This window comes from Urocitellus parryii, chromosome 7 (assembly GCF_045843805.1).
Source record: "Urocitellus parryii isolate mUroPar1 chromosome 7, mUroPar1.hap1, whole genome shotgun sequence".
NCBI classification, from domain to species: Eukaryota; Metazoa; Chordata; class Mammalia; order Rodentia; family Sciuridae; genus Urocitellus; species Urocitellus parryii.
Window position 1 is genome coordinate 169,161,649 of NC_135537.1, and position 14,464 is coordinate 169,176,112.

Here is a 14,464-nt window from a genome sequence, read left to right on the forward strand (position 1 = left end):
AGGCCTAAAAATGCCTACTAGAGCATGCCATGGCAGCAGCTTGGGCCCTACCAAATCTTTAAAAGTTCTGGTTTCTGAACTTGACCAGACTGTGGGCAGCTTTTAAGGGTTTTTAATTGCTCATTGCCAAACCAGGATTAGGAAGATTTAATCTCTGATCCTTTTCTAGTACTGTGCTATGGATATCTAAGTGGACTTCTGGCATTTTTATACAGAAAGGCTAGCCCCTTTTGACTTATTGCTGAGACCCTGATGAGATGAATACGATTTGATATTAGGAATGACAAGAAAACCATTCTTTCCAAAGGCTACATAAAACTCCTCTAAGATAACATATCTAGCTAGCATCTAGATAGTACCTAACGCTGCTTGGGACAGTTGATGGGGGGAGGTACGAATGGATTTTTCCCGGTGAAGACAAATGAATATAGTTGGCAATATAACTTCCAAAAGAAAAATTATGGGGAAAGTATCTTCCTAAAGGGTAGGTTATGGTGTATAGTAATATCCTATCAGAGTTGTCCAGTAGAACTTTCTGCTATAATGGAAATGTTCTGTATCTGTGCTGTCCAATATACTGGCCACTAGACATGTGTGGCTAGTGAGACTGACAAACCAATTTTAATTCAAATACTTTAAACTTGAAGCTGGGTGCGGTGGTACATGCCTATAATCCTAGCAGCTCAGGAGACTGAGGCAGGAGAATTGCAAGTTTAAAGCCAGCCTCAGCAACTTAGTGAGACCCAGTCTTAAAATAAAATATAAAATGGCCTGGGGATGTGGTTCAGAAGTTAAGCACCTCTGGATTCAGAAGTTAAGCACCTGGTACCCCCCTAATTAATTAATTAAAGTAGCCACACATGGCTAATGACTGACATATTGAATAACAATTCTAGATGAAGGATTTTTGTACTGCTCCTTGGAGCCAGTATAGTACAGAGGAACATTAAAGAAATTTTATCTGGTCATATTCTATTAAACCCAATGGCTTAGATCCATCTTTCCTGTGGCTGATTGCTTCTTCCTCTGGTTATACCACTTCCCACTCTGGGTGAGCAGGGAAGATATGAAAGAGCCACATACTTCTTCCTGTCAGCATAGAGGATGGCAAAAAATGTAGAGTCTGTAACTGAGCCCTGCAGCTCTACCCCTAGTGTGATTTTTGTCCTGAATAAGTGTACTGAGAGATTTTACCAATTACATGGAATATCTTTTCATGTGTGCATTAGACATTCATAACTCTTCTGTAAATTCTTTTTCTATTTTTTGTCTTTTTGATTCTTTGTTAAGTATTTTCTCTAAGTTCAATATTTGTTGTTTTTTTTAACAAAAAAACAAAATTTTTGGTTTATTTTGCCATTGCAAGTTTAAATTTTCGTCTTTAAGTCTGCCTTCTTCCTTGTTTTCTATATTTTATGTTACACTTAGGAAGACCTTCCCCACTCTTAAGAATTTTATTTATTTATTTATTTTTAGTTGTTGATAGACCTTTATTTTATTTATTTATATGCAATGCTGAGAATTGAATCCAGTGCCTCACACATGCCAGGCAAGTGCGCTACTGCTGAGCCATAGCTCCAGCCCCTAAGAATTTTTTTTTTTGAGATGGGGTCTCACCATATTGCTTAGGCTGGTCTTGAACTGTTGGACCTAAGTTATCTGTGACCCTCCTGCCTCAGCTTTCTGAATACCTGGAACTACAGATGTGTGTTGCTGCACCTGGCCAAGATTTTACTTTTTAGTCCAATATTTTCAGGTGTGCGGCGGCGGTGGGGGAGAGAAATTAATTCTGATGTTCTCTTCTGTTTAATTTTTCTCTTTGCCTATTTCAGTTAGTTTAGAACCTTGTTGGGTTGGACCTATTGGATATCAAAAATGATTGACTGATAGCAGCCCTGTATAATTTAGCCTAATACATTGATTAAAACATTTTACCCTGAAAATATCAAACATACACAAAAGTTGATAGACTATTATACTGAACCCCCATGGTCCTGTCATCCAGCTATAACGTTACCAATATTTTGCCAATATCGTTTCATCTCTCCTACTTTTTAATTTTGCTGGAGTATTTAATAACAAACCATATATTAATACTTCTTTACTGAAGTTTTTACTCTATTTTATGTTTATAGAACTTGTTGTTTGTACTGACCTAATGAATCTCCCTAGAAAAGCTTCAGTATCAACACTACTTTCATGCCCAGATAGGACACTGGTTAAGACACTGGTATATCAAAAACTTAAGGGAATTTTTATAATTCCATGGTAGGAAATCCTAATTCTGAAAGTAGTCAGTATTGAGATTTCTGTGCCATCTCAAAAATGAACAATGGAAAAGATCTTTCACTTCTTAAGAGTTGAGTCCCTTAGGATTTAAGATCATGTTTTCAGACCTGGTGGTTTGATCTCTAAGTTTTTTTTTTTTTTTTTAAAGAGAGGGGAGAGAGAGAGAGAGAGAGAGAGAGAGAGAGAGAGAGAGAGAGAGAGAGAGAATTTTTAACATTTATTTTTAAGTTTTCGGTGGGCACACCATCTTTATTTTTATTTTATGTGGTGATGAGTATCGAACCCAGCGCCCTGCGCATGCCAGGCAAGTGTGTTACTGCTTGAGCCACATCCCCAGCCCTGATCTCTGAGTTCTTTTAGCTTATTTCCTAACAAGAGTATTTAGAAAATAGTTCTTAAGCTCAGTGGCCTGCTGTGATGCTGTCATTGGGAGAAAGGTGCAAGCTAAAGTAGTAGAAGGAAAAACTGAGATTGAGCAAAGGTTGCAAGAGCTATTGTCAGATTTGAGAGATGTTTAGGTGAAGGGTGAAAAGGGAAAGATAAATAAGAAAATAAAAGGAAACAATAGAAAAAAAGCAAACTCAGTGAAAGAAAAAAGAGAATCCTATGTTGAGAAGAAAGGGAAAATATGTTCAGGTCATTCTAAAACCTACATTGTAAATATATAGGTAAATCAACCTGCCTGTTCCTTTTCAGAATTATAGCATTCAGCCGGCCTGTGAGGTATGAAGATGTGGAGCACAAGGTGACAACAGTATTTGGCCAACCTCTTGATCTACATTACATGAACAATGAGGTAAGAGAGATGAATCGTGCAGGGACAGGAGAAATAGCTGCTTAAAGAAATTAAAAAAAAAAAAAAAGGAAGAGATGCCTACTTTTCTTTCTTTCTTTTTTTTTTTTAAGAGAGAGAGAGAGAGAGAATTTTTTTAATATTTATTTTTCAATTTTCGGTGGACACAACATCTTTGTATGTGGTGCTGAGGATCGAACCCAGGCCGCACGCGTGCCAGGCAAGCGCGCTACGGCTTGAACCACATCCCCAGTCCCCCTACTTTTATTTCTTACTGCTTAACTGAGCTGAGCATTTTTTTACATTTTTTAGTTTGTTCCTCTAATATCATCTGCAGGTTCTCATTTTCTGGAGCCTCTTTTCTTAATTCTAACAACTCTGGGATTTCTGGTTTTTTTTTTTACTACGTGAGAGATAACATAGTTATTTCCATTCCCCCTACTCATTCAGTGTAGGTAGATCTAATATTTCATGGTGGAACCAGGTATGATACCAGGGCCAGAACTTATTCTGTCTCCTTTACATTTTATAGGTGCATCTTTCTTTTCAGCACAGACTTATCAAAAATAGAGTATTAACTGAGCACAGTGACACACATCTATAATTCCAATGATGGGAAGCTGAGACAGGAGGATCGCAAGTTCAAAACCAGCCTCAGCAACTAAGACCTTTTCTCAGAATAAAAGGGCTAGGGATGTAGCTTGGAAGTTAAGTGTCCCTGGGTTCAATATCCAGTATCCCAAAATAAAAGAATTCCAGATGTAGAGTTGGGGATGTCGCACAGTAGAAGAATGCTTGTGTAGCATGTGCAAGGCACTGAATTCAATTTCTGGTACTGGGAAAAAAAAATAAAGTCCCTAAAAAAAATACCTCATGTTCCCAAATGTCCCTAAATCTATTTTGAAACTCTTTCGCCAGTTAACAACTGTTTAGAATATTGAGCATTCCCTATTTTAAATGTTTGTATAGATGTTAATTTAAAGCCAAATCTAGATAATTATTTTAGATCATGCATCTAAACTATTTTTTGCTGTCCATACTTTACTAATGTCAATGATCAGGAGTTGACCAATTTATATTTTGTTAATTTAAAATTCCTTGTTTTGGTTGTACTATTGGCCTACATTGGCAAGCCCCTATGTGAAAGAGATGGAGTTAGAAAATGGGTCCATCTGGCGATAAGCCTGTGCTTATTCCATTTCAACACAGCTTTAATGCTGCATTCAGGGTGGAAACCTGAGTTACCAGAGTTGAGATTTATTATAAGCAAGTGAGGATTTTCTCTGGCAGTCTAAGGACCACCAGCAGTGGGTATACATTGCATAAGACAATAAATAAAGAAATCTTTTTTGTTCTTCAAAAAAATAAATAAATAAAATTCATTTTCTTTCTTTTGTTTTGCTCCTAAACTCTACCCTGTTAGGATTTGAGAATCCCAAGTGAAAAACTCATTGAGGTTTTATTTAATTTATATATATAAGGGGCTGGGGTTGTGGCTCAATGGTAGAGCTCTCGCCTAGCACAGGCAGAGCCCTGGGTTCAATCCCTGGCACCCCACATAAAAATAAATAAATAAAATCAAGGTATTATGTCCAACTACAACTAAAAATTAAATATTAAAAAAATTTATATATACATCATATACATATATATTATATATATCACCCCCACCCCGTTACTGGGGCTTGAACCCAGGTATTCTTTTTCTTTTTTTTCTTTTTAATTTTTTAGTTGTAGATGGACACAATACCTTGATTTTATTTATTTATTTATTACCAGTGAGCTATACCCGCAGCTCCTTAAAAAAAACAAAAACTTTTTTTTAGCTGTAGATGGACACATACCTTTATTTTATTTATTTATGTTTTGCTGGTGATCGAACCTACTGCCTTGCATATACTAGGCAAGCGCTCTACCACTGAGCTACAACCCAGCCCATCTTTTTCTTAGTAGATTGAAATTGTGTGTCATCATGGTTTAGATTTGCTTTGTACTAATGACTACTAATGTTGAGCATCTTTTCATGTGTGTTGGGCCATTTGTTTATCTTGGGACATATATCTGCTCAACTTCTTTGCCCATTTAAAAAAATTGGTTGTTGTTTTATTGTTGAATTTTAAGAGTTCTTTGTGTATTATGTGTACCAAACTCTTACGCATTTGTAAAATTATAGCTGTTTTGAAAGTTAACACCTATTCCAATGATCTCTTTATACTGTCTGCAAACAGTTCTTATTTATTCCTATCTTGACTATCCCCCAGGAAGGAATTATTTTGCAGTATGATAGATTTGCAAAATATTCTTCCATTCTATGAGTAGTTTTGAAATTTTTATTTAAATACTATTCTTGCAGTTGAGTACACCTATAATCCCAGCTACTCTGGAATCTGGGGCAGGAAGATCACAAGTTCAAGGACAGCTTGCCAATTTTGTGAGACCCTGTCTCAAAATAAAAATAGAAAAGGGCTGGGGATGCTCAGTACACTCACATACACTGTTCTTACTATTTGTTTTTCCCAGTTTAGGATTTGGGATTCTGTCATCTATCTGTATTTTAAATTGGAAAATGAATAAATTAAATGGACTTTGCTTGATTTTGTTTTTACGACATGTGTGAGATCTGGCATTTGCTAGTCCTGGGCAAAGCATATTTTTGCATCTAAGTATTCAGTGCCCTCTACATTTAACAGTGAGTGAGACTTATCTGTATCCTTAAAACCTTCTCTTTAATACTTCAATGGAATGAAAAGAGAGTAGGTAGTTTTCAGGTTCTAGTCACTGAATTTGCCTTTAAACATTAAGATATTAAACATTCAGATTAAATTTGTGCTCTTATTTTTAAAATTTTTTTTAGTTGCAGTCAGACACAATACCTTTATTTTATTTATTTCTATGTGGTGCTGAGGATCAAACTCAGCACCTCTCACCTGCTAGGTGAGCGCTCTACCACTGAGCCACAACCTCAGCTCTTGTGCTCTTATTTTAATGAATTTTCATTCTCTTCCATTCCCCCCATCCTCCTTATACCTTTCTCTTCCTGCTTGTTCTGTTTTTGTCAGCACAATGGGAGATAGGGTGGGACATGACTCAGCTGCTTACTTTGGGTAAAAATATGGGACCTTTAACTGTTTAGGATTTGATGCTTTGGAATAAAGGGTATTTTTAGAGAGGACGCTCTTCTCAGAAAATCTCAAAAAAAGTACTGAGTCTGAGCATGGTGGCACACGCCTGTAATTCCAGCGGCTTGGGAGGCTGAGGCAGGAGGATTACAAGTTCAAAGCCAGCCTCAGCCAATTAGCAAGGCCCTAAACAGCTTAGTGAGACTAATCTCTAAATAAAATATGAAAAAATGAACTGGGGATGTGGCTCAGTGGTTAAGTACCACTGGGTTCAATCCCCAATACCAAAAAAAAAAAAAAAAAAAAAAAAGAAAAAGTACTGAGATGTGCTACAGCATGGATGAACTTAGAAACATTAAGCTAAGTGAAAGAAGATAGATGTAAATGATTGCAAATCTTTGAGTTGAATTGAATATGTATAAATTGCATGATTCCATTTATATTAAATGTCCAGAAAATCTATAGACACAGAAAGTAGATTAGTAGCTGCCTGGGGCTAGAGGTGGGAAGGGGGAGTGACTGTAAATGGCTACAAGAAATATTTTGGTGTGATGGCAATCTTTTAAAATTTAATTGTGGGCTGGGGTTGTGGCTCAGTGGTAGAGCACTTGCCTAGCATGTGTGAGGCACTGGGTTTGATTCTCAGCACCACATATAAAAAAAATAGATAAATAAAGGTCTATCAATAACAAATAAAAATATATATAAAAAATTTAATTGTGGTACCAGTTGTGGTGGTGCATACCTGTAATCCCAGCAACTGGGGAGGTTAAGGCAGGAGAATTGCAAGTTCAAAGCCAGTCTTAGCAATTTTGTGACACCTTGTCTCAAAATAAAAAATAAAAAGGCCTGGGTATGCATCTCTCAATGGTAAAGTGCCCCTGGGTTCTATCCCTAGAACCCCTACTCTGGGGAAAAAAAATAATTATGGTAATGGTTGCACAACTCTGAAAAGTTACTAAAAAATATTGAATTGTATACTTGAAGGAAAAAAATTACGATTTCATGTAGATCTTTTAAGACCCATAGTATCCAATGAGATTATTTTTTTCTCCAAACTTATTTTTAATTTTTATGTTTGCAAATTAAACATTGAAATAGAGTTGTATTTTATGATTTAATTTTTCTGTGTCCCATGTCACAGCTCTCCATCCTGCTGAAAAACCAAGATGATCTTGATAAAGCAATTGACATTTTGGATAGAAGCTCAAGTATGAAAAGCCTTAGGATATTGTTGCTGTCCCAGGACAGAAACCATGTAAGTAGCCTGTGTTATGGGCCAGCAACTGAAGACAAAGCTTGCATTCCTTCAGGCTTACTTTGTTGCTTGACAGAATCTTGTATTCCATGGCCTCTGCCAAAGTATGGGCATAAGCACAGGCCAGCCCACTATTGTTGGTGGCCAGCAAACCTTCTGTGTTTGATTTCATAGAGATTCAGTTTCAAATTTACAACTAATGGTAATTTAGCTAATAGGGTGGGAGGAAGGAAAACACTTTATGATAAAGGAGAAAATTCTTTTCTCTATATTTGTTTTCAATTAGATTTTGCCCCTACCACAAGAGAGTTGATTAGTGTAGAGGTGATGTTTAGTAAAGGCTTTCAAGGACTTGAGACTATCATATCTTGTGAATCCAACTCCCACAGCTCAGCAGTCTGGCCTCTCCCTTGAGACACATGTAGGAACAAATTTTCCATCTGTGCAATAGAAAAAAAGGCCATGGGCTGGAGGGCTTCTTGTAACTTGCCAGCTGCTGCCCTACCAAGTGGCAGGCAATCTATAGGGGCTGTCAGAAATGGGGAATTACACCATACACTTTTTTTCTGCTGAATTGTCTGAGAGCCTACATTTCATGAGAACACTTGCAGTTAGAATTTGTCGTCTTCTCTAATTCCTCTGCCAGATTTCTTCAGATGTGTGTTCCTGAAAGTTTCTTGACTCTCTTTCCTTTCCTTACACTTGAAGATATGCAACTGTGGACAACTGACACGGCTGCATGAGAACTATGAATGTACTATGGCAGGGTAGAGTTTAGGTGGAATGGTACTCATGACCATCTACTTTCTGAAAGACTTGTGTAATAGGATGTCTTATTGATTAGGAGGAGACCCAAGAGAATGGGTATGTCCCTGTGCATAAGAAGAGTCCTTTTTTATCCCCAGTGTATCTTTTTTTTTCTGAATATGTTTTGGGAAAGTATCATTTTATGTTATTATATAATATTTCATTTCTCTGTTCAAGTTACCTCCTCTATATAGCCCTTCTTTATTGCCTATCATGTAAAATCTGAATTTAGTCTAACATCCAGGGTTCAACACTGAATGTCTCTGCTTTTATCTCCCCAGTCTTATCTACCTACATTCTTCATCATACTACAGAGCCCACCATCATTCCTTTCACCTCTTTGCCAGTTCATTGCTATCATCTTTTATTTTAGGATCCACTTTGATTTACCTGCTATCATGTAGTCAGCATTTCTGACTGAGGCCATTTTGATTATTCTTAATTCCTTTAGTCATTGGATATAATTTGTACACTGGTCTGTAGGTTGTTCAGTTGTTGCCATATAGTTGTTGCACAGTTGTAAGTTTTGCCCTACAAGATTATAACTCCCCAAGAATAGGAACTATATCATTGTTTTGGAGCCCTTCCCCACCTATTCACTAAATAAAATGTTAGTGCTTCTTGAATTGTTAGCAAGAGTTAAGCAGAGATCATTTTTAGCAAAATCCTTCCTTACAAAAGAAACTAGAATTGAAGTGTTGTTGAATGGTTGCTTGACTGAGGGCTAGCACTCCTGATTGTGATTGTGATCCTCTGATCTCCTAATAAGAAGTCATAAAAACTGGTTCTTTATATCAGCATTCCTGTCACTAAGGGGGTGCACATGGTTTCAGACATTGCCACAACACTCAGAGGTGTTTGAAAGATTTAGTCCAAGTGATTTGGGAACTGAAGCAGGAAGATTGCAAGTTTGAGGCCAGTCTGGTTTACTTAGCAAGAACTTGTTTTAAAATTAAAAGGACTGGAGTTGTAGCCTAGTGGTAGAGTGCCCCTGGGTTCAAGCCCCAGTATGGATAAAATGACAACAGTAACAACAAAAATTAGTTATTTAATTAAATTATGGTATATCTATTAAAGAGAAATATGTATGCTTATAAATTACAGTTATGAAATTATATATTAGCATAGAAAAATGTTTGTGATTTAAGTGAAAAATAAGTTAGAAAATTGAATGACTACCATGAAAACATTAACATAAATACATATACATATGGCCAAAACCTGAAGAGACATATGCAGAAATAAATAAAAATAATAAATGTGTTATGGTGATTTTAAACTTTATAAAACTTACATTGAATTTATTTTTAAATTTTTTTTTTTAGTTCTAGATGAACACAATACCTTTATTTATCTATTTTTTATGTGGTGCTGAGGATGGAACCCAGTGCCTCACACATGTTAGGCAAGTGCTATACCACTGAGCTACAACCCCAGCCCCTATATTGAATTTATTATGATTTCTGAAAACAAGGTCCTTAGAAAAAGAGGCATCGATGTGGCATTTGTCTTTTTTTGTTGTTGTTGTTACTGGGTATTGCACCCAGCAGCACTTTACCACTGAGCTATACTCCTAGCCCTTTTTATTTTTTTGTTTGAGATAGATCTTAAAATTACTGTAGTCCTTGGAAAATCTTGCCTGTGCCTCTCTATAGCTGGATATCATTAGTAGTCAGAAAGTATGATTTTACCTATGAGGAAAGCTTGTAAGATAATGTATCATTTTATTCCCCACATCTCAGAAGATAACTGACTAGAAAAAATCTTAGAGAAGACAGAAAGGGGTTGGGATCACTTTTTTATGTGAAAAGTTAAAAAGCTTGAAACTCTTTGGTTAGACAGTCTAAGCATGAATATAATCTAAAACATCAAAGCGTTTAAGAATATAGATAATGAACACACAGATTTATTCACCTAGGCTCAATTTAGTTGAATGTGCCTGAAATACTGGCAGAACTTGTATAACAGTTGGTAAACATGGCTTTGTATTCTGAAATTATGTAATTTCAAAATGGATTTTTTTTTTTTTTTGAGATAGGGTCTCGATAAGTTGCTTAGAACCTTGCTAAGTTGCTGAGGCTGGCCTCAAACTTGTGATCCTCCTGCCTCAGCCTCATGAGCAGAACTAAACCATTAAAGCAGGATGCTATGGATAAGATCCTGTGTGCCATTCCTTCCCTTATATTTTCATGCACCAAACTAAAGCAACCTCTCTCCCTCCTGTTTTCCCTCTGCTTAGTTGAATCTACTTGTTCTTTTGTGTCTTATCTCCAAATCTTTTATTGAAATCATTCATGCGTCAACTTTTATAACTTTTCTGCTTATCTCCTATCTTCCATTCACTGTTCATCTTGATACATCTAGTTTCTTAGTAACTTTTCATATTATTTGTGTCATACTGCTTCCCATAGAGTCCTTCAGTGAAATTTTCATGGAATGATCAAATACCACCTTCTAGCTGCTGTGTTTAGAATGTTCTGTTAGTTACACATGTCACACCTGTGGCTCCTATCACTCTATGACAGTCCCCTGTCATTTTTTTGGTATTGTCCCACCTTCTTCCTTTCTCTTTCCTATTTCTGAATCTTGTTCAAGTTTCTGTAATTCTTTGCAACAACTTCATTTTTGTTTACCATGTCATATTCCTTATTTCTTAAATCAAGGTTTTCAAAACTTGGCTGACTATTATAATCACCTGGAGACATCTAAAAATTATCAGTGCTTGAGCCCCATCCCTAGAGGTTCTTTTGTAGTTGGTCTGAGACATCGTAAATTCCATAGGCAATTCTAATGGGCAGCTAGAGGTGAGTAGCATTATCTGATATTGAAGCAAGCCTCAGCTCCTGAAACCTCACGACTAATAGTGTGGTCTGTGGACAGCAGCATCAGCATTACCTGGAAGGTCATTAGAAATATAGAGTCTGAGCTCTACCACAGACCTACCTACCCAAATCAGAATCTGCACTTTAACAAGGTTCCACGGTTTGTACATATATGTATTAGAGTATGACTATGAAACCTTCACCCAGTCCCTTCACCTGCTTTTCAGCCTGTTGCCAAATTTCAGCCTTTCCTTTCACAAATCTAAGCATGGGCTGGCATGAACTTTCCTACCTCAACCTTTAAATTTTAAAACAGAATGTTTAGTGTGGATGTTCTTTGGAACGTTTCAAATTTATACTACGAAGATTCAGTGAAGTCTCATAATGTGTAAAGTCCTTCACCCAAGCAGGTGCACTGGGGGTGCTCATCATGCAGCTCTTCTTTTTCTGACTGCAGAGCTATGGCCCTCCTTTGCCCTTTACAAACCTGCTTTCCCCTGTGTATGGATTTGATTGTTTTTACCTTTCTCTGGGCAGAACTATTGCACTTCAGAGGCTTCAGCAAGAATATTCACTTCCCTTTAGTTTAGACTTCCCCTTAGAGTAAGATAATTTGTCAAGACAACCCTACATGTGATAAAGTCTTGCATAGGGAGACTATAGAGAAGGCTGTTTGGCAGCTGGACATGCCCCTGGGAGCGGGAAACCTTTTTTTCTGGGGGACAGGATATAGAGATTGTCTAGATCAGACTTTTTTTGTTTTGTTTTGTTTTTTTCCTTCTCCTATGGGTAGAGGACATAGAGAAGCAAGTAGAAACGTTGACCTAAATTGTTGATAAATCCTGAGCTCCCATTCAAACTTTCAATAGTGCTTTTGCATATATTTGTAATTACACCCTGACATCTCTCACTTACTTCTACTGATCGGTTTTAAGCTTTCTCAGTGCAAAGCCCCCCATTATTGCTTTGATTTCTCTCTAGGGCTCCCTTGCTGACTTGACTGGGTTGGCACCTCATGGGGGTAGGTACAGGAAAGCTGCTGACCCTATTCTGAGGTCCTTGACCTCTAGCACAATGGTGCCTCCCATAGTTTTTCCTGGTTGAATGTGATCCTAAGATGATTTATGTGTAAACCTTGGTATTTTGAAGCAACCAAAATGTTTATACCTTAATTTTCAGGGAGTGGTTATGATTGGGGAAGGAGCATATTGAACTACTTTTTAAAGTATCGTTGTTAAGTATTTAGCGATGATAATTTTGTTGGGCAGGGAAGTTACCATCGTTCTCTTTTCTGACCCTCTCGCAGCAGGTGATTTGGCTGCTGAAATAATTTCCTGCAATTCTTCCAAAGCTCTCTAGAGAATTTTATGAGAGGGTATTTACAGCTCTCTCTTCTGTTTGGCAGATTTTTTACAGGAATGCCTGTTATTCCTCCATGTCTGGGTCATTACCCATTAAACTGGGCACCAGATCTCATTGCTTATTTATCACTGAAGCTGTAATACTACATTTAACAAATAGTGAATTGTCAAGACAGATTGAGGGAAAACCAGGTAGCTCATTTGTTTTAAAATATGAACATGGCTGGATGTAGCAGCACACACCTGTAATCCCAGCGACTTAGGAGGCTGAGGCAGAAGGATCACAAGTTTGAAGCCAGCCTTAGCAACTTAGTGAGACCTTGTCTCAAAATAGAAATTAAAAAGAGTGCCCTTGGGTTCAGTCCCCAATATTACCAATAAAAATGTATGAAGGTGGCTGAGAGAGCAGGGAATCCTAGAGAAGTCAGGGAGCCTTATAGGCCTGCCTGCTGAGAGATTTAGTTCAGCGTTTTTCCTCTTCTCTTACAGACCAGTTCTTCTCCCCACTCTGGGGTATCCAGGCAGGTGCGGATCAAGGCTTCCCAGTCTGCAGGGGATATAAATACCATCTACCAGCCCCCTGAGCCTAGAAGCAGGCACCTCTCTGTCAGTGAGTATCTCACTTCTTTATCCCCCTCCTCTCATTTATTTTATCGGCTCACACTTTAAAAATTCAACAAATATTTGGACAACCCCTGTTGGGTCCCCTCTCACCCTGCAGGAGCTTCTCTTCTCAGTTAAATAATTCCTACTCTTTTTAAAAAATATTTTGTTAGTAGTTAGTAGGCCTTTTTTTTTTTTTAATGTGTTCTGAGAATCGATCCTAGTGCCTCACACATGCTAGGCAAGTACTCTGCCACTGAGCCACAACCCTAGCTCAAAATCCTACTTTTTTACACTCAAAAAATAAAATAATTAAAATTTAATAAATATTTATTAAACAGTCATCAAATATGTATCAACTACTACTCTGTGCCAAATAATCCTCTGTGCTTTTATTTATTTATTTATTTTATATATATATATATATATATAGTTGATAAAGCTTTATTTTATTTATTTATATGTGGTGCTGAGAATCGAACCTAGTGCAATGTGTGCTACCACTGAGCCCCAGCCTCTCTGCTTTTATTTGGGGAGGAGAGATGGGAAATGACTAGAATGTTATCCTGATCCTTAAGGATCTAACAAATATAATGATATAATGATCTGATTAAATTTCTTTTAAATATCCCTGAGAAGATGATCTCCTCAGACATCTGTTTGGAGACTCCAGTGGAGTCTACACTCATTTTTGATAATTCTTTCTCCTAAAGGACCAGAGACTTTTAAAGTTAGGAGACAGGTCTGAGTTTGAGTTTTGAATTTCTGCTTATAAGTCCTGAAAAGTCCTTATACTTTAAGGAAGTTGCTGGCTAGAAGACTCTTGGAGAATCAAACTAAGTTGTCTGAGAAGGACAGAGTGTTAGCATATACAATTAGCTAACTACTGGAAAAGCTATTTGAAGCTGGTGCCAAATTTCCCTAGAAAAGAAGCCTAACTCAGGTCTGTGAATTATACCAAGTAACATAATGTCCCTCTGGATCCCCTTTCCTCAGAGTTTGATTGGAGAGTTCATTTACTGAATTGTGGAGTTGTATCAAGAGGGAGGGAAATCTTGCTGGACATGGGGCTCACACCTATAATCCCAGCAAATCTGGAGGTTGAGCAGGAGGATGGCAAGTTCAAGGTCAGTCTGGGCAATTTAATGAGACCCTCAAAATAAAAAACAATTTAGTTATATCTCAAAATAAAAAACAAGAAGGACTGGGGATGTAGCTCAGTGGCAGAGCACTCCTGGGTTCAATACCTGGTACCATTAAAAACAAAAAAAAGTGGGAAATCTGGCCTTATCAAATATTTGTGTTATATCTGTTGCCCTAATGTTGAGACCCTGTGCTACTAAGGAGCCAAATTTTCCCTTTTCCATATAAGCAGAATTGCATTAAACTGAACTACTCTGAAGATTCAGAGC

General features: G+C 37.3%; 1 protein-coding gene across 4 annotated transcripts in view; it reads left to right on the forward strand.

Annotated features, from left to right (window-relative positions):
• The window catches only part of Map3k3 (mitogen-activated protein kinase kinase kinase 3), a 69,141-nt gene that overhangs the window by 24,863 nt on the left and 29,814 nt on the right, over window positions 1–14,464 (forward strand). For all 4 annotated transcript variants that reach the window (XM_026402262.2, XM_026402264.2, XM_026402265.2 and 1 more), the window contains 3 exons: window positions 2,986–3,085; window positions 7,346–7,459; window positions 12,939–13,059. In XM_026402262.2, the coding sequence (XP_026258047.1) occupies window positions 2,986–3,085; window positions 7,346–7,459; window positions 12,939–13,059 (335 nt within the window). The remainder of the gene's footprint in view (window positions 1–2,985; window positions 3,086–7,345; window positions 7,460–12,938; window positions 13,060–14,464) is intronic.